Raw genomic sequence first — 27,875 nt, 5'->3', positions numbered from 1 at the left:
GGAAACCTGGAAGGTTCTGAAATGTCTCCAACCCCTCCTAAGACCTGCTGTTGTGTGATTGGTTGTCCCTGGGGACTTGTAGACAAATACCTGTTCACTCGAAAATGGACCAAAGAAATTATTCCCTCCCAAGTTTAACGTGGTGAGCCAGTGAGTTAGCTGGAGCATGGGTGAGTCGAAGGTAGATGCATCACTGAGAACCTCGTCCCAGTGTGGGTACCAACTCACAAAGCCTGCGTTTCCAGAGCTGCCTGTCTAACATGTAGGCAGGTCTTCTGAAGAGTCTCCTTTCCCCAGTACTGGGAATGATGTGACTTCACCAACATCCTCGCTTTTTCCCTCAGGTCTTACCATTTTCCTGTGAGTTTCGTGAGCCCACCCCCTTACTGTTTCAGTCTGGCAGAGATAGCTACACAGGACCTGCTCTCCCAGACCCTGCCCACTCCTTCTATTGCCTCTCCCTGGACTGAATACAGTTTCCCAAGGATCTCTCCATTCCTCCCTGAACCCCCAAACTCTCTAAGCACCCCTCAGCATTTCATCAGCAAGCATGTAATTTTCATTTCTCTCCCATCGGGGAGCTCTTGACATCAGCATCTATTATATGCAAACCCTGTTGCCTGGGGCGTAAAGGGATCCAGGGAATGGCGGACAGGTGGTGGGATAAGAAGTCTGACCCAGGAGCCGATCGAGCACTAGCCTCTCTAGTTGTGCAACCTCCCCACAAAACACCTTTCTCACCGAGAGTGCTGTCTGTAGAGTGGGCGTAATGCACCCTCTCAGGGGAAGCATAATGGTGGGATTGTTCTATTTCCAGGTATTGTGGCGCAACTCCAGAGAGGTTCATGGTCCAGAGTAGGAGCTGACTAATCCTTGCCTCTTGTTCCTGCTTTTGTTGGAGCTAAGGAATTTGGTACCCTTGAGAAAAAAAAAAAAAAAAAAAGGGTACAAAGAGGCTTAGATAAAATGACAGGGCATAGGAGTCCTGGCTGATCACACCATCTTCCCTGCCCAGATCCCAGACCTTGGTCTCCCTCTTGGGTCCGCAAGTCTGGGTGAGGCTGTGAGAGGCTGAAGAGGGAGATGAAGACCAGGAAAAGTGCATGGCTTCTCCTCCTCAGATGGTAGCAACCACCAAGCTAGGGTATTTATTTCCCCACTTGCCTTACAACCAATCGAAGCGGAAAGGTGCTGGCAGGTGATCGTGCAATACACTTACATGTGTGCATGCATGCATGTGTACTTTTGCATTCCCTCTGTCCCTCATGCACACAAGCACACCACTTTGGACATAAGACTGCAGGTTAGTATTGCTCCCTACAAAGTGTGGATTCTCTTTGAGACGTCTCTTACTTGGCTCAAGGTGGTTGGCTCAGAGGGTGAAGGCACTTGCCAGCAAGCATGGTGACCTAAGTTCAATCCCCAGGTCCTCCATGATGGAAGGAGAGGCTGGCTCCGGAGAGGTGTCCTCTGACCTCCACATGTATGTTGTGACACACATGTGCCCATATGTACATGCACAGGCAATTAACTGACTAATTAATTGTAAAATTAATTAATTGTAAAATTAATTAATTAAAAGCGTGGCTCAATACCCCTGCTGCTCGTGCCTGGTCAGCTCCTCCTATACTTTCTGTCCCCCACTCCTAACTGTGTGAGTATTTTTCTTTGAATAAATCAGCAAGGACAGATCTGAAGTTCAGATCCCCAAGCTCTGAAATATCTAAATTATGAAAATAGTGTTTGGAACAGAAGGTGGCCTTTATTTACTTTTAATCCATAGTCCTTGATGGCGTCGGCCTCCTCTTCTTTTCCCAAGAAAATCAGGCTTTCTTCTTGGTTATTAAAAAAATCATACATGTTTATGTAAAGGTATTTGGCTAAGGCAGAAGCCCCAGAGGTGAGTCAGAACCTCTGAAATTTCTCTATTGTGACAACCAGTATTCAAATCCCGGTGAAGAATCTTAGAACCGGAGCGGCAGGTAGCACACACACATAATGCCACAGATATTTTTTTGTATAAAATAGAGATGGCAGCCGGGCGGTGGTGGCGCACGCCTTTAATCCCAGCACTCGGGAGGCAGAGGCAGGCGGATTTCTGAGTTCGAGGCCAGCCTGGTCTACAGAGTGAGTTCCAGGACAGCCAGGGCTACACAGAGAAACCCTGTCTCGAAAAAACCGAAAAGAAAAGAAAAGAAAAGAAAAGAAAAAAGAAAAAACACAAAAAGGGTGAATAGTGAATGAGGAATGGCATGCATGCGTATCTGCATACACGTGAAGACATCTACACACATGAATGAAATAGTAATTAGGGTGTTTTCCAATGGGCCGTTCTCTCCCACTCATGCACTGTGGATACTTCTGACCAGCACAGAAGACAGCCGCTGTGTTGACTCTGCACTCCCAGACCCCTGGTTCACACTCAACTCTATTCTTCCTGTCTCTCAGGTGACAGTGACTAGGTGGATGACTGTGGGGGTAAAGGGGGATCTGAGAATGGAGCCTGGCCCAATGCAGCTGTCATAACTAGGGGTGGCACTTCCCTAAGGATAGAGTCCATGCACTGAATCCATTCACATGCAGCTGGCTGGCCTCAGTGCACCTCAGAGAAGCAGGAAGCTCCCCCCTCCCACCCCCCCCCCCGCCATCTTTAGAGAAGACCTGAACAGCTGAAGAGTTGGGGTGATGATGGATTCGGGGACTTGCATCTTGGGGAGCTGCCAAGTTGACCTCAGAGAAGGAAGCCACGCTGGGTGCTGACAGGCTTCGTGCCCAGGAAAGACAGCTCTGGAAGCCAGAGCTGTTGAGAAGCAGGCTGGAGGGAGGGCCTCTGCCTGTGTTTGGGGTGACTTCAAGGAGAAGCATGTCGGCTTTTTCCTTGGATTTATTTTTACTCAGCCTCTCTCTGAAAAGGTGTTGGTGGAGCTTTCAACAAAGGACATATGCAAAAAGGTCAAGATACTAGAAAAAGAAAAGCAGGACCAGGGAACAATTCCATCAGAGGCAGAAGGCTGGAGCCCAAACCCCACAGGGAAGGACTCAGCTTATCCCTGTCCCAGGGATGAGCTGGCGAGCAAGATATGACAATCCCCGGGAGGCACACAGAACAGAGCATCCAGCTGGGAAGGGATGCCATTTTGAAAGCCAAACTTCTGGGTGTCTCCAGACCCTTCCCCTCCTGAATCGTATGGACTTAGGTGAGCACATCACCTTTCCGAACCTGGCTGTCCTCACCTGCAGTACAGAACTAAAATAACCGAGTCAACTTGGTGGCAGGTTCCTCAGAACTGGAACATTTGCTCCAGGAGGGGCAGGGAGGGACACGGGACTCAGGTAGAAAGGAAGGGCTCATGTCTGGGAGGTCTGAAATGTGCAAGCTTCTCAATGGCTCTCCCCAGCCTTAGGGAAACAGTACACTATTTCAGGGCCAGGCGGTGCAGACAGGAGATTTTCTTGGACCATGGAGTTGCCTGTAAGTGGTGCCAAGAACTCCCAGGTTGTACCAGTTTAGGGGCAGCTTTTGGTGATGTAGCTGCTTTTATACGTACCCATTCCTGGAAGTAACCCCTCCCTGCTGCCCATACTCCCGTTAGTAACCCCAAACAAATAGACAAAAACCTTACTGGTTCACCAAACTGGACTTCAGTACAGTCGTTTCTTTGGTCTGTCATGAGCTCCCTGTCTGAGATAGACATGTGTATGTTACCCCTCATACAACAGTTAACATGAGCAAACAGGACTCCGCTTCTGGAGAGAGACCTCACCTGCCAGGATACTGGTATTGCGGCTTCCTGGCCCTTGGCCAAGGTCAACTGGAGAACATTCACAGTACACACACTACACAGAGGTGACCCTGGAATGGATGGCCACTTTAAGAAGGGGGAAAAAAACAAAGATTTAATGATACCCACCTGCCTCCTGCCTCCTGCCTCTTTAAGTGAGTCTCTCTGAAAAAATGGTAGCCCCCATATAGGCCATGCTGGATACCCATGATCAGCCCAGCTGATTAGATCAATAGGTTGCTTAGCTGTGTGCGTGTGACCGGATGTAGCAGCAGCAGTCAGGCCCAGAAGCCGATTCTCTAGAGAGACTGAGTCAGTGGATGCTGGCTGTCGCCACAGGAAGCTTGTGTGGGAGACATGGGCTGAGGTCCTGATACTGGGTTAGGCTGAAGTTTTGAGGGGGCTGACATGAGTCAGGAGAGGAGCTGTGTGGGAGGGATGTGCACAGTGGGGGAGAGAGATGAGAGATCCTACAGGGCACGTTAATAGCTGCTGAGCTTGTTACAAGTGATGAACTAGCCCCAACCTCAGGACCAGTACCCATTATGTCCCTTCATGGTCAGGAATTCAGGCAGATATGTTTGGGGCTATATCCAGTGGAGGAAGGGCTGGACCAGAGTCCAAGATAGCTCTATTTCCAAATCTGGTGCTTTGGTGGAAATGGTTGGAAGGCCAGACCCAGCTGGGATAGCTGCCTCCTGGTTGTCATGGGTGAACTGAGTACGTAGTGGCTCAGGACTCTCCTACGGGACTTCCCAAGACCCTTCATCTGAAGCAGCTTTGAAAGTCAGATTCAGTTGTACAAACAAATTGCTAAGACCAGATTGGAGGGGATGGGAGTCAGAATCTGCCTCTCCACAGGAAAGTGTAAGGAGGGATTTCTGGCCATCTTTACCTCAGATCAAGAGCTAGAAGTTTCTATAGCTGGTGGTCTCAGCTCTCAGTTTCACCTTGGGCCCAGAATCCCCATCAAGCCTGGGAAACCATCTTTGTCACAACTCAATGCCTGTTGGCATTTCAGTCTGTCCCTCTTGGTGTGTGTGTGTGTGTGTGTGTGTGTGTGTGTGTGTATAAGAGAGACAGACACACACACACACACACACACACACACAGAGAGAGAGAGAGAGAGAGAGAGAGAGAGAGAGAGAGAGAGGAAGAGACTGTAGAGACTTCGAATCTTCTAGCTCCTTGTGAGCTGGTCTACCCAAGCTCTGAGTCTCCAGCCAGGTGTGTCTGCACTGTGCCTATGACAGCCACCAATAAAGCTCCAGAGAGCAGGTGAGTCCTCAGCTTGTTGCCTTTCAGAGCCTCAGTTTCCCCATTTGAAACATGAGTCTGGTGACTCCACCCACTTCAGTCACCGCAACCATGGAACAAGACAGAATCTTTCTGTCACGTGCCTGATGTCCCTCCAGTCCCCACCCTGACACCCATCCTGATGTGGCCAATGCTCCCGGGGTACTTACAGAAACATGGGGTTTCCTCTCCAAGGTCTGTCCTGTGAGCTCAGCAAGCCCACTTCTCCTGAGGAGAATGGAGGAAGAGGCTCAGGTAACTAACTGGCTGTGACAGACCACAAAGCTCTCAAGTCCTGAAATCTGAGGCACCTGGACAGTGGGAAAGGCTGCTGAGGCTCTGGGGCAGGTGATCTGCCACAAAGCTATGGCCCGGCGGTACAAAGGTATTTTTAGGGGCTGGAGGGATGGCTCAGCAGTTGGGAGCATTAGCTGCTCCTCCTAGAGGACCCAGGTTCAATTCCCAGCACCCATACAGCAGCTCACGACTGTCTATAACTCCTGTCCCAAGAGATCCAACAGACATACATACATGCAGACAAAGATAACATTTTAAAAATGTTTTAAATTATGTGTATGTGTGTTTATGTGTGGGGTTGTGCACACGTGGGTGCAGTGCCTGTAGAGTCCAGAAGAGGGCTTCAGATCCCCTGGAGCTTGGGTTACAGGTGATTATCAGCTGTCACATGTTCCAGAACTGAACATGGGTCCTGGGCAACCACACTGTGAGACCTTGCATCTAAACCATCTCTGCAGAATGCCCCCCCCCCCCCAACACACACACTATTTATTTTTATTCTTTTATATTAAGACAGTGTCTCACTAAATTGTCCTGGTTGACCATGAACTTACTCTGCTGTAGCCCAGGCTGGCCTCAAACTCAAGATCCTCCTGCCTCAGCTTCCCATATCCTGGGATTATAAGCATACACCGCACTCAGCCAAATGTCTCTTTTAAAAAGAAACCTCTTCCCCGAAGCCTTAAGCCCAAATTCTCTTTGACAGTCCTCTGTTTTCACGCTATGCTTCTTGGTATCGTCTTAGTTTCATGTTTATCTCTCCCACTAGAAAGGAGATCTCGTGAGTGACAGCAGGCATTTGGCTGGTATCTGTGTGAATGAGAACAGGGGGTCACTGTGGGCAGGTAGGACTTATGTGTCCTCTGTCCAGGCCACAGTGACATGTGGCATAGAAGAAAGGTTGGCCCAGCCCAGCCCAGCCCAGCCCAGCCCAGCCCAGCCCAGCCCAGCCCAGCCCAGCCCAGCCCAGCCCCTTGCTCTCCCTCCCAGAAGCCCAACACACACAGGCTGGCCCTGAGTTCTAGAACACTGCATCTTTATTGATTGAAACAACCGCGTCCGCAACTAGAGGTTACATTTTGGGGTTTGTGGAAGAGCAAAAGATGGGTGGTGGGGAACAGAGGCTGGGCGGAGACAGAGAGCAAGGCAAAGGGGTGAGGCAGGGTCGTGAGAGACCCCTGTGTGTCACCCATGAGTGGGGGGTCTCCTGTTGTGCTTTTACCTCGGTGGCAGGGTGGGTGGAGCAGACGAATGGTCCTGGGCGTATGGGGAGGACTGGCTTTCCTCATCTATGAGGTGCCAGGGCAGGAACAATCCCTACTTATGGGCTGGGGATAAGCACTGGATGATTAGGCTTCCTTGGGGGGTGGGGAGGGTAGGAATACTTGGGAATGCCCTGGAGCAATCCTCTTCCTGCAGAACCGGGCTGAGATGGGGGTGGGGGTGGGGGATGAGATGTCTGAGTAAAGGGCAGGAAGGTGCTAGGAGGGAGAGCATTTATATCAGGACCCCTGGGCAATGAATTCAGGCCAAACATGGAAAGAAGAGGGATGGGGACAGGCGGATGCCTTCTCTCTGAACCTCAGTTTTCACACCTATACAGTGGGCACACCAGATTTAATGTCCTTTAAGGATCCCTTCCAACACTAAGGGTCAAGAGATCTCCAGAAAAGAGTAGTCCTTCTACACACACACACACACACACACACACACACACACACACCCAGCACTGACAGAACAGAATGAACCCAGAATCTGAGCTCAGCCAGTGGCTTGCAGGAACTCTCTGGTACAGGTAGGTTCACTCAGTGACATTCTCTAAGAAACATCCCTCCCTAGCCCCATGGAGCTGTCGAAGCAGAGGACAAGAACACTTCATGTCATCTGCAGCCCTCCTGGTCCTGGGAAGGGTGTCAGGATGATGAGACACCAGCCTCCACTGGCCTCGGTTCCCACCACAGCCTCCTGTGCAGAATGACAGTCTCCATGTGGCAACTGTGCTGTCCATGGTGTGACCTGTCTGTGGCCTGGGAGAAGAGGCCAGAATAAGACATGAAGATGGTTTCTCTCTCAAAAAAAAAAAAATCCGAGTAACACCCATCACGTGCGTAACCAGCCTCAGCGGCATTGAGAGCACCCAGAGAAGAATCAGTTCCACTCAGCTGTCTGTAGCTATTCTGGTAACAGGTTCCCAGGAGCAGTGGCGGGTGCTACGACACCCCCAGGGCTGTAGCACTAGACTTTGGAGAATCGGGCCAGGCCTGCCTGTCTCTTCTAGCTTCTGCATTTGATGGAAACGCCATGGAAAGCCTGCATTTCTGAGGCTCATTCTGGCTCCGCTGGCCTGAACAGGTGCATCCAGAGAACAGGAGAAGGACGGTGAACGGGAAAGAGGACATTATGGGAGGAATGTGCCAGGGGCAGCAGGCTTTGTCTTCACGGATGAAAGAGACATGGAGGTTACCTCTGGTCCCAGGGGCAGGACAGCCAAGCTGAGACTACCACCCATTGGCTGTTCTTCACTACCTGGTCCCAAGAATGTCTTTCTCCTCCCAGACACTAACTTGTAGGACCAGGAGTAAAAAGACCCCAGAATCCTGAGAGCTTGACTCTGGGATCCCTGCTTTAAGGCCACAATTTTCCTCAGTTCCCTCAATACAGAGGGTGAGGCTGCCACTGAAGAGATATGCTAGATCCCATAAGCCTGAGGATACGTACAGGAATGCCGATTCCCAGGTGCCCACGTGCAAAAAGCTCCTGCCCTACAGTTACATACACTTAAGACTCTCAACCCTGCACACACCTAAATGCCCCGGCACATGCACACACGTATTAACCTCACAGTCCCTGCGCACAGTGGGCTCACACAGACATGCACACCCCAGCCTCACTCACTTGCACACGAGGGTGGGCTTCTTAAACAGGCCTTGTAATCTCAGGCCACACACTCTCGGGCATGGCTGCTCTCACCACAGAGAAGGTTCTGGAACATGAGGCCAACACATACTGTGCACTTTTCCTGTGTCCGGCTCTAAGATATAGAAAGAGGAGACCCCACAATAAAGGACAATGGACTGATGTGGGGAAGCAGGCTTAGTGTGGGGTAGGAACCCCAGGAGGAGGCAGGAGCTGTTTCTCCAGCACAGCTGCTCCAGAGGCCCTGGAGTTGAGAGGACCCCAGCTTCCCCTCTTGGGTTTCATTAAGAAGCCAAGAGGCTTCTTAATGTTTCTAATACCAGGTTGCGTTCTGATGCCAGTAAATCACACCCTACACCCAGGCTAACCCCTGATCAGTTGATTCTACAGCCATGGCCAGGGACCACTGGCTTATAGAATCCATTCCACCCGTTTTCCACTTTAGTGTCCCTCGTGCCAACAGAGAATGAAGGAGGGGCTCAGAGCAGGAGAGACTCACAGTCTAGCTGGGGCAATAGACTCTGCACAGATGGGACAATTAAGGAGCAATACCCTGCAGATGTCACAGAAGCGTGTTCTGGAAGCCAGAGCAACTCACTTCAGACAAAGGGCTTGAAGGGCGGCCATGTTGATTGGGTACCAGAATGTCCTGCTGTCGCCTGGCCTGACATTCTAGCAGCCAGTGATGATGGTGACGATGATGATGAAGATGGTGGTGGTGATGATACAGGCCAGGTGGGGTTGGGGGTTAGGCAGAAAGGGTCTCGATCCTCAGTGTGCCTTCCAGGTGCTGCGATCATGCCGGGGTTCCAGCCTCTTGTCTGCAGCTGTCCCCCCAAATGCACAGGGAAGAAGAACCCTGTGCCACGCCTGTGCCAGCCAAGGAGCTAGCCTTCAATAGGGACATCTGTAAGCTCTTTGTCATCTAAAGGGGTTGAAAGGCTATAGCAGGCAGACAGGGCCAGCACCCCACAAACATGTCATTGAGGTGAAGATTGCACGCTGCCACTCACCCACAGACAGGGCTTACTGCACCCCACCTCGCGTTCCTGTACACTCATCCAATGATGTGCACGGTGGTAGATGGACACAGATGGGCACACATGCTCTCACACACACAGAGCTGCACGTACAGACATACTCGAACACGGACACACAGACACACCACATGCACGTGTACATGGACTTATCCTAGAAGAGGCTAGGATTCCGCTCTCCTATGGAAGCTAGGTAGTGGGTAAAGGGACCCAAAGAGGAAAGTTCTAGACCCTATTCTAACAGTTCCAAGGACAAAAACCTCTTCCCAAATTCCAGGGAACAAACAGACACAACCACCTCCATCCATCTCCCCCCACTCCCCACACCCCGTACTCCATAGGGCTGACTAGTGTCTTATTCTCTCCAGTCACCTCTTTCAGAACTCTCTGACCAAATACCTAAGAAACAGGGGATCCACTCCACCGTGAGTTCATTGCTCTCTGTGGGGACATGGGTCACAGAGGCAGGACTCTTTGCTTCCCTCAAAGCCAATGCTCACCTAGGAAAATGGTATGGACACCACTCCTCACACACCAGCTCCCCCAGAAGTCCCAAGCTGGGACTATCTGGAGTGGCATCTAGCTGCTGATCGGAGTCAGGCAGAAGGTGGAAGCAGTCCTCATATTGTACATACACTAAGCCCTGTGCTGGGGCCCTTCCAAGTGGGCACAGTGGGGGAGGGGAAGAGGAACAGGTCAGGGAATCTGAGTTGAGCAGTGTGTCCACTCTGCAGCGGGTGCCCCTTCCTTGGTAGCCTCTGAACAAGGGACAGTTGGAGAGCTCACGGAGTCCCGACTGGCCTGCCTCTGAACCCTGTGACCTCCATCCAGGCAGCCCAAGTCTGATATTCTGCCCACATCTGGCTCCCTTCTGGCAAGCCTCTGGGCTGGAGTTCGGCCTTGAGTCAGGGGACAGGGCAAGGTCAGACAGACACAGTGCAGTGTGCAGACAAGATGAGGCCCGTGTCGCACCAAGGTCCCTGGAGGTGGTAGATGCCATTCACAAGAGTCCCATCTCCACAGTAAAGAAGGTGCTGGCAGGTCGAATAGAAACTTGTGCTTTAATATATCTGTGTGTGTGTGAGTGTGAGTGTGTGTGAGTGTGTGCGTGTGTTGAACATCCACCAGAGCCTAGCCTGGCCTCTGTCCGAGTTCTCTGCTCATCCTTGCAGCCAATGAAGGCCCCCCCCCTGGCGGGTCGGCCCCGCCCCTGGGCACCCCGGCTGGCAGGGGTCAGTCTTTGGTACGATGTGGACACTTTGGTGTGCCGGGGGCAGGGTGGGGTGGGGGCCACACAGCTCTCATCATCTCTGCAACGCCAAGAGGAAGATGGCCATGGATCCCCAAAGCTGCAGGCTGGACAGGCAGGAGGCTCCGCTGCCTGGCATCACCACCACTGTGACACAAGATAGAGAAGAAACAGGCCAGAATTCTGGTTAGCTTCATATTGAACAGGGAGGGACAGACAGGTAGGCCATGAGAGGCCCGGTGATTCAGCTTCTTCTCTTCAGGGGGTGAAGGAAACCTGAAGGTGGGTGTTCATACAGTTTAAACAGATCATGCAGTCCACACAGTCTACAGTTTACACAGTCCATACAGTTCACTCAGTTCACACAGTTCACTCAGTCCACACAGTTCACACAGTCCACACAGTTCCCACTGTCCACACAGTTCACTCAGTTCACACAGTTCACACAGTTCACTCAGTCCACACAGTTCACACAGTCCACACAGTCCACACAGTTCCCACTGTCCACACAGTTCACTCAGTTCACACAGTTCACACAGTTCACTCAGTCCACACAGTTCACACAGTCCACACAGTTCCCACTGTCCACACAGTTCACTCAGTTCACACAGTTCACACAGTTCACTCAGTCCACACAGTTCACACAGTCCACACAGTCCACACAGTTCCCACTGTCCACACAGTTCACTCAGTTCACACAGTTCACACAGTTCACTCAGTCCACACAGTTCACACAGTCCACACAGTCCACACAGTTCCCACTGTCCACACAGTTCACTCAGTTCACACAGTTCACACAGTCCACACAGTTCACACAGTCCACAGAGTTCACACAGTCCACAGAGTTCACACAGTTCACTCAGCTCACACAGTTCACACAGTTCACTCAGCTCACACAGTTCACACAGTTCACTCAGCTCACACAGTTGATACAGTTGACACAGTTCACTCAGTTCACACAGTTCACTCAGTCCACACAGTTCACACAGTTCACACAGTCCACACATTGCACATAGTTCACTCAGTCCACACAGTTTACACAGTCCACACACTCCACACAGTCTACACAGTTCACACAGTCTACACAGTTCACTCAGTCCACACAGTTCACACAGTTCACTCAGATCACACAGTTCACACAGTTCACTCAGATCACACAGTCCACACAGTTCACACAGTTCACTCAGATCACACAGTTCACACAGTTCACTCAGTCAACACAGTTTACATAGTCCACACACTCCACATAGTCTACACAGTCCACACAGTTCACACAGTTCACTCAGTCCACACAGTTCACTCAGTCCACACAGTTTATACAGTCCACACAGTTCACTCAGATCACACAGTCCACATAGTTCACACAGTTCACACAGTCCACACAGTTCACACAGTCCACACAGTTCACATAGTTCACATAGTTCACACAGTTCACACAGTCCACACAGTTCACACAGTTCACACAGTTCACACAGTTCACAGAGTTCACACAGTTCACACAGTCCACACAGTTCACACAGTCCACAGAGTTCACACAGTCCGCAGAGTTCACTCAGCTCACATAGTCCACATAGTTCACTCAGTTCACACAGTTCACACAGGAAATACCTGGGCCACAGGTATATACTAAAGACACTTCAGTAAACTTAGGCGAGGAAGGGTCAGTGGCCTCTTTGGGTCCTCCATATTTCTCACAGCCTGACTCGGGGTGGGCACTCACTCACAGTCAGACACACAGTTCTTGTCATCCAGGCATCCTAAGGCCTTCTTCCCAACCCTCTTCCCCTTCCCCTTTTCCCCGTTCCCCTCTTTTCCCCAACTCACTTCCAGACTCGTACCTTTGTTGGGATCCAACTGCCTCCGGGGACACTCTCCCTTCTTCAGTGTGACATCATCTATGGCAATATCCCCCAGGTAGCCTGAGCCTCGAACCCCCTCAAAAATAATCTGGGGTGGGGTCAGAGAGCAGGGGGAGGGGTTGGGGATGTTGGGCCTGGCACCAGAGCCTCCCCACCCCTTCATCTTGGGCTACCTGGAAGCCCCCATCCCCTGTTTTAACCACCCCCTGGAGCCTGCAGGGGACCTCCCTGAGACCTCTGGCCAGGGCAGCCACCTGCCTTTGGGACATCCTTCAGCCATCTACTCACCTGGAAGGGTCCACTGGGGTTGATGGGCACATGGGCCTGCTGCCACACGTTACCCTTATTGCCACTGAGGGACCAGGCATGTGTGTCTAGAGTGCCTTTGTTCCTGGACCTCACCAGAAGGTTGAGGGAGCCTGTGGCAGGAGGAGGGAGAGCAAGCAAGGTGAAGTTGGCGAGGACACCTTTGCCTTCCTGTCTTCCCCAAGCCTGCCCCTCCCTCTCTCCCTCCACAGCGCTAGCCTGATAGATGGGACCTGGTCCTGTCCCCAGACCAGCTTGCAGAGTTCCTTCCTTTTTTCCTCTCTTTCTCATGAAATCAGTGAATCAGGCTTGCACAAACTCATACCACCATCCTCATCCAGAAGAGAAAAATCAGCATCCCAGAAACACTGCCTCTGCCCCCTCCCGCCCCCTGCTTCTTCAGTTCTGACAGGATTCTTAGAACATAAATACATTGTACCTGGGCTGCAGAGAGGGACTGGCCACCTTTATTTGTATAGTTTTAAACAATATATATGTATACGTATATACATATATACATATGTATTTATATACACATATATAGATGTATGCATATATATGAGAGATTCGTTTTTATTTATGTGCGTGTGTGCACACACATCTGTGGAGGCCAAAAGAGAGCACAGGAGCCACTAGAACTGAAGTGACAGGTCACTATAAATCGCCTGACGCGGTGCCAGGAACCAAACAAACTCAGTGGTCTCTGAGAACAGCGAGTGCTCTAACCTTTGAGCCATCTCTTACGCCTTTCTTTCTTTCTTTCTTTCTTTCTTTCTTTCTTTCTTCCTTCCTTCCTTCCTTCCTTCATTTATTCATTCATTTATTTGAGGAGTAAGGTGGGCACATGCCACAGATGTGTGCCTGATCATAGGAGAAATGTTTAAGTGGGGTTCAGCTTCTTCTTCTACCGTGTGGATTCTGGGGACTGAACCTGTTATTATGAATTATTACTGAGCCATCCTGAAGGCCCATGAATGTTTGGTTTTAAATTATATTTATTATTATTATGTGTATTATTGTATTATTATTATGTATATTATTATGTGTGTATGTGTGGTGTATACATGTATGTGTGGTGTATACATGTATGTGAAAGGGGAATATTTACATACACCCTATGGTGTGTGTCTGTGTGTCTGTGTGTGTGTCTGTGTGTGTGTAGCTCATGGATCTACAGCTGGCTTGCCAGCAGACCCCTAGGATTTGCCTGTCTTGGCCCCCATCTCCTCAGCCCCATCAGGTGACAGATGTGAGCTGCCTCTCAGCTTCTACATGGGTGCTGAGGGTCTGAATTCAGGTCCTCATGCTTGAGCAGTGAACACTTCCCCCACTGAGCCAGCTCTCTCCCCAGCAACTTCATCTGGATGTCTTGTGCACTGGGTAAAGCCAGACATCCCAGCCATGCTCTCTAACACTGATATGAGATCACAGCTAAAGAAAACAACGCTGGAACAGAACTGTTTATTTAGAGACATAAATCCGGGGGGCTACTTGGCTATGAAGAATAGAATTAGGGTAAGATTTGAGGGCCTAGGGGCACTGACACCATCTGTACAGCCTTGGGGGATCTGGAACCCCAGGAGCTCTGAGGGGCATGGGGAGAAGAGTGGATTGCAGCTTTAGTGAAAGGTATCTAGTCGCTGTCAGTGTCCCCTGGCTGTCTCTGTCAGCCCATCTTGTGGCACAAGAGACCTGGCTCTGCAGGAAAGGGAAATCCATCTTCAGAGGCACCCGGTGGCTGGCATTTCCATGGCGTTGCCTACAGACAAAGCTGCACCATCTGTGATGCCAGACAGACAGACAGGTATCCCCCCCTGTTGTGGGGAGAGTCACCAAATGTTACCTTGCCTTGGATGAAAGGAATTGGCTGGGACCAAGGAGAGCTGACGAGACACACAAAGTTTAGGGACAGCTGGTGCCCAAAGCTGCCAGGAACTGTGGGAGGGGGGGTTATGTGGCAGAGCCAGGCCTGGGGGACATGCTGAGGCTCAAAGCCAGCAGGACCTCAACAGCCAAGGATGGGTGCTTAAGAAGGGAGCTACTTGTCCCAGCCAAATAGGAAATGGTCAGCCTGGCTTCAGCGGGGCCCAGACCCAGTGCTTTTCAGGGGTCTTACAAGACAAATTTGAGTTTTGGCTTGGGCAGAAACCCTGTCTCAAACACAATTTAAAAAAAGATTTATTCATTTTTATTTTATGTGTATGAGCGTCGGTCTGAATGAATATAAGTGTGTATATGAGAGTGTCTGATGTCAAAAGAGATCAGATGAGGGCATCAGATGCCCCCAAACGGGGTTACATAGGACCATTTTGAGATGTCATGTGGGTGCTAGGAATTGAACCCAGGTCCTCTTCAAGAACAGCAAGTATTGTTTTAACTGCTGGCCTGTCTCTTTAGTGAAATCAATGAGCTGCAGGTTCAGTGGAAGACCCTCTCTCAAAAAATTAACGCTGGCCAGGTATGGTAATGCATGCCTGTAATCCTAGCACACAGAAGGCAAAGGCAGGCGGATCTCTGAGTTTGAGGCCATCTTGGTCTATACAGTGAGCTCTAGGTCAAGCAGGATTGTATAGAAAGACCCTTCCTCAAAACAAAACAAAAAAATAAAACAAAACAAGACATAATAAAGTGAAGTTTGTCTGAACTCCCTGGGCAGGTGCACACAGAGACTTGAACATACACACAGCCCCCTCCCACACATGCACATAAAAAATGAAAAAAAAAAAAAAAACCCCAAAAAACAAAAAACAAGGGGCTGGAGAGATGGCTCAGCAGTTAAGAGCACTGACTGTTTTTCCAGAGGTCCTGAGTTCAGTTCCCAGCAACCACATGGTGGCTCACAACCATCTGTCATGGGATCCGATGCCCTAAATATTTAACAAAAAAATGAAAAAGCAATAAAGAACAGCTACATTCAGTGGGGTAGTGAGGGATCCCCCAGGAAACTGGGGTGAAGGAGCGAATAATGTTCCAGGCCAGGGACCACTCTGAGGAGAAGCCCTCAGAAGCAGAAATGTGCCCTTACTCAAGCAAGGGGCTGAGGTGCCAGCGTCAGGAGGTAACAGCAGTTAAGAGCTGTGCCTGGCATGGGAGACCTGAGGATGGTGGCAGGAAGGGTCCTGAGCTGAGGAGTAGCGAGACCTGGGGTGGAGTCTCTCCACAGCTGGAGGATTCTGTCAGGGGGCAGGATGTCCCATAGGTCTGACAGTGCTAGTCCCCTTAGGTGGACTCAAAGCTGGCCCCTAAAAGCTTTACTGCCCAGTGTTCTCCCCATGCCTGTGAAGCTCAGAGCAAGCTTCATTACCTCACAGATGTGGTCCCCTCAACCTTTCTGTCTCCCTAATTCCCCTGACCCCTAAAACATCCTCTGTGTCCCTCCTGACGCCTAGATGCCCAGAGCCATCCAAGCTGACAGTGACCCACCATCTCCATATTTGCCTGGGGTTGTTGGGGTGACTCAATGCTAAGACTGGGGAAGCCGGAATGGATCGGCTGCTCTGAAACTTAATAGAAACAAGGTCAGACGTTAGGGATCACCCACCTTTCTCACCCCCAGGAGGAACTCCTCAGAGTCCAGACCCAGCCACAGCACTCGTCTGCCTAAACAGTTGGGGGCCGAAGGTCCTATCCTACCCCCATCCTGGTTCATCAGTCCAGCTTACCCTTCCTCCCTCAATGTGGAAACTTCTCCAGGGCGAGCCTGGGAAATGTGGGCATCTTAAAGTTGCTGTGGGAGCGGGGAGGGGGCACGCAAGGACAATGGAGATAAGGAAGGATTGCCAGGATGATGGATGGTCCAGAGGGAGAAGGTAAACATAAAAACAAAATATAAAACGGTGAGGAGAGAAGCACTGCACTCTGCCTTCTGCAGTGGTGGAGGGACCAGGAGGAGTGGGGAGGCATTTACTGTTCGCTCTTTTATAGCTTTCAGTCCCTGTAAAACGCATTAGCTTTCTCCTGTAGGTTAAAAAACCAGAACCAAACCAAACCAAAACAAAACAATTTTTTAAGACAAGGTCTCACTATACAGTCCTAGTTGGCTTGGAACTGGCTACGTAGACCAGGCTGGCCTCAAACTGAGGCCTGCCTCTACCTTCTAAATGCTAGGATCGAAGGCATTCAGCACCATACCCGGCATAAACAGCACATTAAACAATTTTTGTGCTCTCAGCAGGCTCCCCAGATTGACCCCCACATGGGCTCCATGTTACTTGTCGTCTGCTGTCCTGATGCTGACCACAGCTACCATGGTGGTCACTACAAACTCCTATCAGCTGCTGTTAGCTCTCAGGTTTGCCGTAGGGCAGGGACTTGTCTGTCTCCTGCATCAAAATGCCTGCATCAAAATGCCTGGCACGTGGCAGAAGCCACGGCAGCTCTACCTGAACTCTCTCCCCAGTCTGCGGTCCTCACTTCACTCTCCCACTTAGGGAACTTCCTCTTGTGGCTCGGGCCCTCCAATGTTGTGTTTGGGATTCCGGGATATCAGACTCAAGATGGGTCTCTGTGTTTCTCCATCTTGAATTATGTGGACCCCGGTACCTGGCAAGCTGTCTGCTGGCTCACTGTTCCCGATCTCCTTACCCCAGGTTAGCCAACTTGAGAAGCTTAGGCCTTGAGAAGTCCAGAGCCTCCTGTGGAAGGGTCCCTCATCCTCCCCCCAGCTAGTGCATACAGTCAGATCTCGTGGTTTCTGACTCACCGATGTGTTTCCCATACATGTGGTAGAAGAAAGAGACACAGTAGAACTTGGCGCTGGCGTTGTACAGGGGACTCACCAGCCTTGCTCGGTCCCCCAGCTCCCGGGGTCTGGATGTCTCAATGAACATGTAATAGCCTGCAGCAGAGGAGGGGAGGGGTACACTAGGAGTCTTTCCTCCTCAGTCACCCAGCCCCTGTACAGCTGATTTCCTCCCTTCAGACCTAGCATTGCTGGCATAGCCCAACCTCCCTGAGGCAACTCACAGAGCCCTGCAGGGATCAACTCAGAGTTCAGAATCTCTATAATTTCTTCTTTTGTGATCTTCAATCAGGTCAGAGTTCTGTCTCCCTAAGACTGGGGCTCCCTGAGGACAAGGTATGTCTTCCTCAGACGGCCCCTGGGGATTGTCTGTGTCTCCCACCTCTCTCAGACTAGGGGTCTACAGACCCAAACTTCTCCCAGAGGCCACCTCTCTATTCCTAACAACAGGCCATGCCCTCACCTTCAGGGGTACCACTGATGTCAGTAGGGGGCCCAGTATTGGGAGAGCGCTTGGGGTTCTGGGTTAGAGCATTCTGCCTCGTCCAGTCAAAGTTGTCTGTGAGATCCTGGGTGTAGCCGCAGATTTTCTCATCCTCAAAGTGACAGGTGTTGTCTGTGGGGAGGGGGCAGGGAGTGGTGTGAGATAGTGAGGGTCAGCGTCCCCCCCTAACACCCCTAAGCCACCTTTAAATACTCTAAACAACAGGTCCTAGGCTTCAGAGCCAGGAAGACCAGGCATTGGCATCTGGGACAAATTTATTCCAGAACAGGACTTCCCATGCCTGTTTAAGACTTCCTTCCAGGGTAATGATTCTAGACACATACAATAAAATGCACAGGGGCTTCAAAGGAAATCAATTAAATTGAAATACAGTTGTCAAAACAGTCTTGTAATCTGTTATATAATAACAGGGGCTTCTTTATTATGTAATTAAATCGCAACATCTAGCACGAGGTCTAATAACTACCGTGGTTCTGAAATGCTAACGAATAAAAGTGACATTTGCAGATGTCTGCAAGAGCTAGCTGTAAGGTGACGGGGGAACTCGGGGTATGTGCGGACGTGCAGACGACAGGGCAATGGGTCCTGATGATTATTCTAGTGTGGTTTGTTGTCTGCATTCATCATTAAACAGCATGTTAAATTGCTGTCTGAAACAATGGCGTGCCTCTTCAGATTCAGGTACCCATTGCATTCTATACAGAGGTCCCTTGCAGGTACCCAGCATTATAGATTACAACCCTGCTTCGTTTCTTCCCTAAGCAGCGTTTTGTTTAGGGAATTCCATTGCAGAAACAGAGGACCTTAGGACAGTCTGACTTTTCTGTTAATGTGCCGGACAGTCTTTTTTTTTTTTTTTTTTTTTTTTTTTTGGTTTTTTTGAGACAGGGTTTCTCTGTGTAGCCCTTGGCTGTCCTGGAACTCACTCTGTAGACCAGGCTGTCCTGGAACTCAGAAATTCGCCTGCCTCTGCCTCCCAAGTGCTGGGATTAAAGGCGTGCGCCACCACTGCCCGGCTGTGCCGGACAGTCTTTAAGCTGCAGAATAAACTATGGTTGCAAGTGGCTCCATCCCATCCTCTATTGCTGGCCTTCTCCATGGAAACACAAGAAGAAGTAATTTTTGCCTCTGTGTATCTCTTAAGGTTCCTAAGTCCCATTGGGAGACTCTGTGAACCTAAACAGTAAGGGAAGTTAAGGACTGGGGTCTCACCTGACAGGCTGGGTGAGTTGATAGCTGAAAAAGCAAACAAGGAAGTCAAGTTAGAACTGGAGTGTATGGCTGTACAAAGCTTGCCCAGGCTGGAGGGGGCGGGGCGGAGGGAAGGGTCTTCGGAGCCAGGACTGGGGACCAGTAGCAATGACAGGGTAAGCGTGACAGTGGGGTGCTCCAAGTTTAAGTCTGTGTAGGAAGGGTATATGGGATGGGGCCACTCCCCCCTGCTACCCTCAGAGCCACCACCGCCGCAGCCATCACCTACGCTCTGTGTAGTGGATGATGCGGGAAGCCATGTCACCAGCCCCAAAGGTGGTGTAGGGAGTGAGGCGGATCTCATAGCTGTGGGGCACTCGGAGATCAGTCAGGATGTACTCCAGCAGTTGTCCCTTCTCCACACGCCGGACAGGAATGGCTTTGACCATGGCATTGTGCTGGTTCAACTGTGGATACAGGGGTGTTCCCAGATGCCCAAAAGGCCTCCACTAGAGGGGGAGCCCAGGCCCTGGAATGCTTCAGGAGTGCGGAAGGAGATAAGGTCTGGGACAGTAGGTCTTTGGTTTCCCCATCTTTGAGATGGGACACTTTGCTGTTCCAGGCCCTGTTCCAGGACTCTCTCTATGCGAACAATGATACATAATAGCATATTGTAGAAACAGGCATGGGACAATTAGTGTGTCCTGGGCACTATAATTTAATATTCAAAACAACAATCATCTTGAAATAGTAACATTGTCCTGCTTCATTGATAAGCAAACGAGGGTCAAAAGAGCTGTTCGCTTACTCAAACGCTTTAGAAGCTGGCTCTGTTCCCCCACCACCACCACGTGGCTAGGCCCTGTTCCCGAGGGCCACAGTCTCCCCCCCCACTTGCCCCGCCCCCCACTACTGCCTCTTGGACAGAGCAGGACCTCATCGATTGGACCAGGCAGGCATGAGAGTGGCTCACAGACTCAGGCTTCGTATCACAGAACCCCCAGGACGTTTCTTCTGTGAGTCAAACTGGCCTTGCCTGGAACCCAGCTGTGTTATGTCTGGTTCCCAGCTGTGTCCAGTAAGGAGGATACAGGTGCTCAAAGGCTCGCAGCATTGGCCACTACTTCTAGACTCTTCCTCTGGCTCAGAAAAGTTGTCTAGACAGAAAGGTCTGTGTCTGGGAACTCCTCCCCTGTCCCTATTTCCAGGACTGCCACCAGCCCATGCCCCATTGCGCATGCGTCACGCCCCGGCCCACCTGTCGGATGCTGAGTCTGTAGTTGAGCACGGGGTCCACAGCGTCTGGCTCCCTCTGCGTCCACTGTAGCACATAGGAGTAATTCTTGGACAGCTTGTGGCTGCGGGTGGGGTTGGGGGTGTCGAAGTAAAACTCCGGGCTGTAGGCTTTGGCTGAGAGGGCAGGGAGGGGGGCATGGGCCATGGAGGGTGGGGGTGGGGTTGGGAGAGACACAGAGAGGAGTCATGGGAAAGAGGAACAGAGGTGGGGGCAACAAAGAGAAAGGGGTGTCGTGAGGAGAGTTGGTGTTGGAAGGAGAGGGGATAAAGTAGGTGAGTGGGGGTTGGGGGTGGAGCGGAGATGGAGGGGGCAGATTGTAAGTTCCAAGAGGGGGTGTTGGTGAGGATAGAGGAAAGGCCAAGGAAGAAAACAGAGAAAGATTGGTAAAGACGAGGGCCGGGCATATAGAGAGGAAAGAAAGAAATGATGGGTGGAGGTCAAAAGGTTGGGAAACAGGAAAAATGGGGGAGCAGAGGGAGAGGGGGGAGGTGGGAAATGTCACAGGGGCCCATTGGCTGGCGAAGTTGAGTGGGCGGAGAGGTACAAGAACTGAAGGATGCACCTAGTGCTTTCAGGGTTGCTCAGAAAGCTGGGGTTGCCAGGCAATAGGGAATCAGGTCCCCGCAGGTGCACTGCTACCAGATCTGGCAGAGAGGTGACTCTCCACAGGAGAGGAGAAATGAGAAGTCACTGGGAACCCAGATGGCCTGTCTATTGTCCTTGGCCCCACCATGCCTTTCTGCCCCTCTCCCTGGCCTTCTGCAGCCATATTGGCTCATGAAGAGAAGGCCGATGCAGAAAGAAAGGTGGAGAGGGATCTCTGAGCACCCGATAGCCTGCATCTCTAGGGTGGCAACTGGGGAAAGGTTGGGGGTGGAGGGATGGGAGGAGATGATGTTCTAGCTAGTCCAGCCTCACCCCGATGTTCAGGGACATCTTCTCTCCAAGCTACAAGTTTGGTACCCAATGGTTTTTCCCATTAGCACCCTCTGAGGCCAGGGACCATGGAGGAAAGACTTGCGTTATGGCTGAGATGGGACTGGGCCCAGATTTTGATTGTGGGCGGGGCTGAAGGGACAGACAGAAGCACAGAGCTGAAGGCTTAAGGGAAACTAAACCTACTGTGGTGCATTTGAAAGGGGCGTGGCTGTAAGGGGCCAAAGAAAGGAACTGAACAGGGGTCGAGGGGCGTGGTCTTGAGGGGGCGGGCCTTCAAGAGGAGGACAAAAGTCTTGGAAAGACAAATGCCTATGACTGCAGAAGCTAGAAGAAAAGAGCAGCCCAGGCAGATGTGGCAGGGCCGCGGGGTGAGGGGGATGGGTGGAAGTTGGGGTGGAGGTTGGGGTGTGTGACGGAGCCTGGTCCCAGGAGGGCGTAGGCGAGCCGGCGGGGGTGGGGCCAACCGGACGCTCACCGGAGACCTGGAAGAGGCAAGTGGCTGAGCCCACGTCGTTGGAGACGCTGCACTCGTAGCTGCCGCTGCTGTCACGGGTCAGGGCGTCCAGGCGCAGTTCGGCGTGATCGGGGGTCTCGGCAGCAGCGGCAGGGAGAACAGGCGGCGGGGGGAGCAGCTGTCCTTTGAAGCGCCACACAGCCGAGGCGATGCGCTGGGGACTGCCACGCAGGAGCGAGCAGCGCAGGAGCACAGGCCGGCCCAGAGCCTGGCGCACGTCCTGGGAACTGGGCTCCACCTCTGGAGGGACTGGGGACCGGGACTACCGTCAGTAGGACCATGGAGGAAGCAGCTCATTTGTCCCCCAGTCTCGTGACCCTGGCCTGGGAGGATCTCAGGGCCGGTACACACTTGCAACTCATTCATACAACACCCCACACTCAAGACTGCTGTTCATGTTTCCTAGACTGGGCCACTGGTCGTGCCTCAGCAAATCCCCTCGACCAACACATATCGGAAGACCGCACAGGCTCCGAGCTTGGAGCACTGTCTCTAAACCTGGCTCAAATCCCAGCCTTGCTGTACAAACTGAGGAAAATCACTTCCCTGTGCCTCGGCGGAGGGATGTCAAGGAGTGTTCAGGTGGCGTGCAAACAGTAGGAGGAGGGGTGGGGATGGCCTAGGTTGGATGTCTGGGGGAGGGGACTCACAGTGCACCGTCAGCTGCACCTGAGCCTCCCGGGGTCGTACGTTGAAGCCATTGTAGCGAGCCGTCTGGCAGCGGTAGGTGCCGCTCATGTCGCGGCTCACGCGCTCCAGCCGCAGCTTCCCATCTGGAGTCTCTTCCAGGGCCAGTCCTGAGGGCAGAAGGGCGGCCTCCTTGTCCACACGAGACCACAGCACTGGAGGCCGGGGCTTGCCGCGAACTTCGCACTGGAGCTCAGCAGGAGAGCCCTCCCGAACTGTGATCACTGCTCGGCCCTTGGGCACACTGATGGTGGGCGGTACTGAAGGAGGATGGAGAAGGGTGGATGGAGTTAGGGACCCCTGGCCTCTGACCTGGGACTCTACCTGTTGCCCACCCAAGCTGGCCTTGAACTTGTTATGTAGCGGAGGTTAGCTTTGAATTTGTCCTCCTGTTTCAGACTCTCAAGCACTTTTAACCTCTCCTTTCCAGCCCCTCAGCTTTTCTTAGAGATGTATTTTTATATTTGTTTATGTGTATATGCATGTGTATCCACATATGCATGCATGGACCAAGAAGGCCAAAAGAGGGCACCGGATTCCCAGAACTTGCGTTAGAAGGTGTAGTGAGCCACCCTGGATTTCCAACCTGGACGCTGGGAGCCACTGAGCCATCTCTCCAGCACCCCTTCAGCTTTTCTTGCCTACAGAATCAGCAAGGCGTGTTAATCTATCTCCCAGCATCTTGTAGCCCTTCTTCCAAAGTAATAAGGATACTTGGTTTCAGTAAGACCTGTACCATCCAGAATAAAAACTACATTTCCCAGCATGCCTCTGAATAACTGCTGACCAATCAGTGGAATATTAAAGAAAATACAGGTCTTCCTGCAGGTCACAAGGCAGATCACCGGCCTCAGGTGAAACCATCATCATGGAGGTTACAAAAACTGGTGACACCTAAAATTCTGAGGAACTTATGGAGCCCAGCTGCCATCCTAAGCCAGTCTGCTCCACAGCCAACGTCTACACAACAAAGCCACACAGATTTAGCTTGTGTGTGGGCTCAGAATGGAGCCCTGGGCCTTATACATGCTAAGCCAGAGGCTCTGCTACTGAGCCGCACCCCAGCGGCTAAACCACTATTAATTAGAGTTCCATTATTCACAGCTGAACCCACTCACCCCCACAACACACTGCCAAATGGAGTTTTTGGGTTTTTTTTTTTAGACCTCCCTGGGTCTCAGCCCACATCAAACATTCTATCATTAAATATCAAGTATTGAGCATTACATATAATTAAATATATTTGTAAATAACTATACAAACCAGGCGAAGGTCCAGTTATCTTGTTTATATAATTTGTACCCTGCCAACATGTGTGCATCTGTTGGCTTGCCTTTCACGGTTTTCTCTTCCTATTTTGGAGCCAGTTGGTTCTCCCCCCCCCACACACACACACACACACACTTCCAGGTTTAAATTGTTTCTAGAGGCTTTTACAAGGCTTCCATGCTCCAGGCATTGGGCCCGTGAGCCAAATTCAGAAACAGCCCTAGGGCCCTTCCCTCAATCAGAAACTTCCGGACTCCTGAGGCTTCTAGGCGCCCCCAGGATAAAGAGATGTCCCCCAGTTTTTTGTTTGTTTGTTTGTTTTATTTTGTGGGGTTTTTTTTTTTTTTTTTTGGCTTTGTTTTTTTGTTTTGTTTGTTTGTTTTTTGCCATGTGCCCTGGGGTTAAATCTCTAGACTTGGGCTTTGGGGAGGAGGACCTTAAACCCTGGCCTCATCACCCCCATCCTCAGCTTCTACCTGTAGCCTCAGTTTCTTCCTAGACACATGATGGTCTTGTGAGAAATCCTCTCACCTACTGGGAGAACACCTAGTCTCCTGCGCTGTGGGGCTTCTGTGTTTTTTCTGCTTGCTGTACTTCCCCTTGGGTTTAGTTCCTCACCTGACAGAGCCTACAGCACCGCCCTCCAAGACTCAGATGGAGACCACCTCCTCCTCTGGTTTCCTTAGACGGCCTAGCTTCCCTTCCCTAGTGTCCCCTTTCCTGACTCCCCTTAATCAAGTCTACCTCCTTTAAGAATTCCCTTCTGGGGCTTTGGAGATATGGCTCAGCGGTTAAGAGTACTGACTGCTCTTCCAGAGGTCCTGAGTTCAATTCCCAGCAACCACATGGTGGCTCACAACCATCTGTAATGGGATCCGATGCCCTCTTCTGGTGTGTCTGAAGACAGCAACAGCATACTCATATACATAAAATAAATAAGTATTTTTAAAAAAAAGAAAAGAAAAGAAAGAAAGAAATCCCTTCTGCTCTCTCTGGTCTCCTTGAGTTTCCCTGTGTGCAGATGTCAAAGATGTGAAGGGTCTGCCAAGGTCCCTGGCTCCAGTTGCCCATCAAGAGAAACTGATTAAAGGCCAGAGGAAGAAATACTCATAACGATTAGAGCATATGTTACTCTTGGTACTTGTCATAGTACTGCTTGGTCATATGCCTTACCAGCCAAAGTCAGCTGGCTTCTATACAAGGTCCTGGAGACCCTCTTCCAAAAGATCACCCTCTGGTCTCCTGCCATTCTCCCATAGCAGTAACTGCGCACAGATGCCAGAGGACCCTGCCAGGGCTCTCACCCCAGCTCCAACGCATGCTAAGTTTATCAAGTGTGAATTTCTAAGGCATGGCATTCATCAGTAAGATGAGAAGATAAACTGACGCCCCTCCACCCCCCCCCCACTGGTTAGGTAACTCCACAGGAAAGGCACTTGCAGCCAAACCTGTCCACCTGGGATTGATCCCTGAGACCCCCACATGGTAGACAGAGAGACCCAACTCCGGCAAGTCATTCTCTGGCTCGCACACACGCACCGCAGTACACATGTACACACGAGTACCTACACGAGCAGAATGAACTGCAGAGGTTCATGGAGAAAAAAGATGTCTGTAAGAATGCATAGCGAATGCTCAGTGTTCTATTACCAGCTCATTGCATTATTATAATTATTATCAGAATAAAGACTCGAATCTTCACCATGGCCTGTCATAGGATGCATTCTGTCCCCCTCAAAATCCATATGTTGGCATCCTAATGCCACTGTCTGAAAAATGACTATATTGGAGGCAGGCCTTTGAAGGCTGAAGTCAACGGGACGTCCCCTAATCCCATCTAGGACATGACACAGGGAGAAGAGGCAACCAGCCAGCCAGGGAGCCATGGAGGGACCTCAGACTTCCAGCCTCCACGCTGAGTGGTCCCTATGGTGACCTTTCTGAGCTGATACCATTCCACAATCCCAGCCACTGTGCCTCTTCCCGTCTTCCAAACGGCCAGCGGCCAGCGTGCTCACCCACCTCAGGGACTTTGTATAAGCTGATTCTGTGGCCCCCCTCTCTCTTTGTAAACTATCTGAAATAGGTTCCTACCACGTTCAATGAACACAGCATCTATTTTCCCATTACACTACCCCCAGGCCGTAAGACTTGGCTATGACAGGGACCCAACGTGTGTGTGGCACAAACAAATGGCATCTTCCTCCCTCTAGATGTCCATTTGCAGGTTGCTGTCCGCCCATCCCCAAATGTCCCCAAATCCTGTCCCCCTGACCCCACACCACCCCATTGGGCTTCTCCAGCATCCCCACAGCTCCAGATGCTCTCACCAGTCTCGGAGGAGATGTTGACCTCTATGCTGAGGTCAGGCACAGGTGACCCCGGGAAAGAAGCCATGCACAGATAAGTGCCGTAGTCACTGAAGTGCAGGTCAATGAGCTCCAGGCTGCTGGTGACGGCGGGCAACTCGGGGTCATTTCGGGTCACCAGCAGCCGCTTGGACGTGCGTGCCGGCTTGCCGTTTTTAAACCACTGGTAGTTCACCTTCTCCTGAGGCACCGCGTCCACGTGGCACGACAGCTTCAGGTCCTGACCGAGTTGAATGTTCTCACTCTCTTTGATCATGTCGGGGGTGATCTGGAAGGTGGCATTCTTCAAGGCTGCAAGGAGATGAGGATGGAAGAAGGGGCTGGGTTTGACCCACACACTGGCTGCACTCCACCCCTGCGCGCGTGCGCACGCACACACACTTTCTCTCAGCCCAGAAATGGCTCCAAGAGCTCAGAGATGTTTTAATAGCTTTAAAGAGCTCAATGCAGAGAAGTGAGGTTGGTGCTGACTCCAGGTGTTAGTAATGAGCATACTTTATCAGTGAGACGCGCTGGCCCAGGCAGCCTACATGGATCAGCGCACCTAACCTGTCCTGCTGTCTCTGAAGGAGGCTGTTACTATGTATTCCTTACGACTGGACTGAAGGAACTGGGATGACAGAACTGGGATTCGGCCAGTGTAACTTACATCCTCAGAGCCTTCTTGGCCACAACACTGATTTGTTTTTATTTGTGTTTTAAACCTTGTGTATGCAAAGTACTGATTTAGAAGGAAATGGGAATCTTGATAGTGGCTCTAGGTAGCATGGACTCAAAGGAAACCTAAAGGTAATTAATTGCACCATCCCCTACTTGGTCTGACTCTTTACAACATGCCCGTGTGCTTTTTTTTTTTTTTTTTGATAAAAAGCCAACATGATGATCCTGCGTGCAATTGCATGACATCACAGGGTTTAGAAAGCCAAGGCTCTGGATGCTTCTTAAAATGTGGGTCTCGTTTGAAGTCAGAGTCCTTACTTAATAAGCGAGGTGCTAACTTGACAGAACATGTACAGTGGCATGGAGGTCAGGACTGGGTTGGATGAGACAGGCTTCGGAGTCACCCTATGAGGTGACCGCCACTACTCAAGTCCAGAAAGATCTCGCCAGCCCATGTTGTAAAGGTCAAGTGGGGTCGGATGGAGACAGCTCGTCTTTGATGGGAAATGTGAAGCTTTCTCTGTGGAAGGGACAGCTGTGCCCAGGGAGCTCTAATCTTGTTACTTTGTTTCTCAGTCCAAGTCAAGTTGAAGAGAGTCGGCTTCTCGATGAGCAGAGATGCAGGCTGGAAGAGACTGACTGGTCAGCAAGTGAGGACCACAGAAGCCAGTCCCAACCAGCAGAGGCTCAGTTATGTTTGTCAGTACCTCTACCTCACTTCAAGGACTAAAGAGCTGGTATAAACCTGGGTCTTTTTTTTTTTTTTTTAATTTACTTGTTTGATGTTTTAAACACTTGGGAGGCAGAGGCAGGCAGATCTCTGAGTTCAAGGCCAACCTGGTCTACAAAGTGAGTTCTACTTTTGTATGTGTACACCATGTGTGTGCATGAGCCCATGGAGGCCAGAAGAGGAGTCTAGTCTTTGGGACTGGAATTACAGGGAGATGTGAGCCACCGTGTG

At 51.1% G+C, this 27,875-nt stretch overlaps 1 protein-coding gene across 2 annotated transcripts in view; it reads right to left on the bottom strand.

The window, feature by feature from the left end:
* Positions 1-6,394: 6,394 nt before the first annotated feature.
* The window catches only part of Mdga1 (MAM domain containing glycosylphosphatidylinositol anchor 1), a 62,581-nt gene continuing 41,100 nt past the window's right edge, over positions 6,395-27,875 (bottom strand). The window contains exons 7-17 of one of the 2 annotated variants that reach the window (XM_076917146.1): positions 26,216-26,545; positions 22,580-22,876; positions 21,891-22,178; positions 20,438-20,589; positions 19,469-19,646; positions 19,201-19,224; positions 17,947-18,099; positions 17,445-17,579; positions 12,725-12,855; positions 12,416-12,472; positions 6,395-10,724 (exon numbers count right to left, since the gene is read on the bottom strand). In XM_076917146.1, coding sequence (XP_076773261.1) covers positions 12,458-12,472; positions 12,725-12,855; positions 17,445-17,579; positions 17,947-18,099; positions 19,201-19,224; positions 19,469-19,646; positions 20,438-20,589; positions 21,891-22,178; positions 22,580-22,876; positions 26,216-26,545 — 1,703 coding nt within the window. In that variant the 3' untranslated portion in view covers positions 6,395-10,724; positions 12,416-12,457. Of the gene's footprint in view, positions 10,725-12,415; positions 12,525-12,724; positions 12,856-17,444; positions 17,580-17,946; positions 18,100-19,200; positions 19,225-19,468; positions 19,647-20,437; positions 20,590-21,890; positions 22,179-22,579; positions 22,877-26,215; positions 26,546-27,875 lie in introns of both variants that reach the window. The other variant, XM_034524870.2, reaches the window with a different exon arrangement.

The sequence above is a fragment of the Arvicanthis niloticus genome, chromosome 20, assembly GCF_011762505.2.
Source record: "Arvicanthis niloticus isolate mArvNil1 chromosome 20, mArvNil1.pat.X, whole genome shotgun sequence".
Taxonomy (NCBI): domain Eukaryota; kingdom Metazoa; phylum Chordata; class Mammalia; order Rodentia; family Muridae; genus Arvicanthis; species Arvicanthis niloticus.
This window is presented reverse-complemented; position numbering and strand designations above follow the sequence as displayed.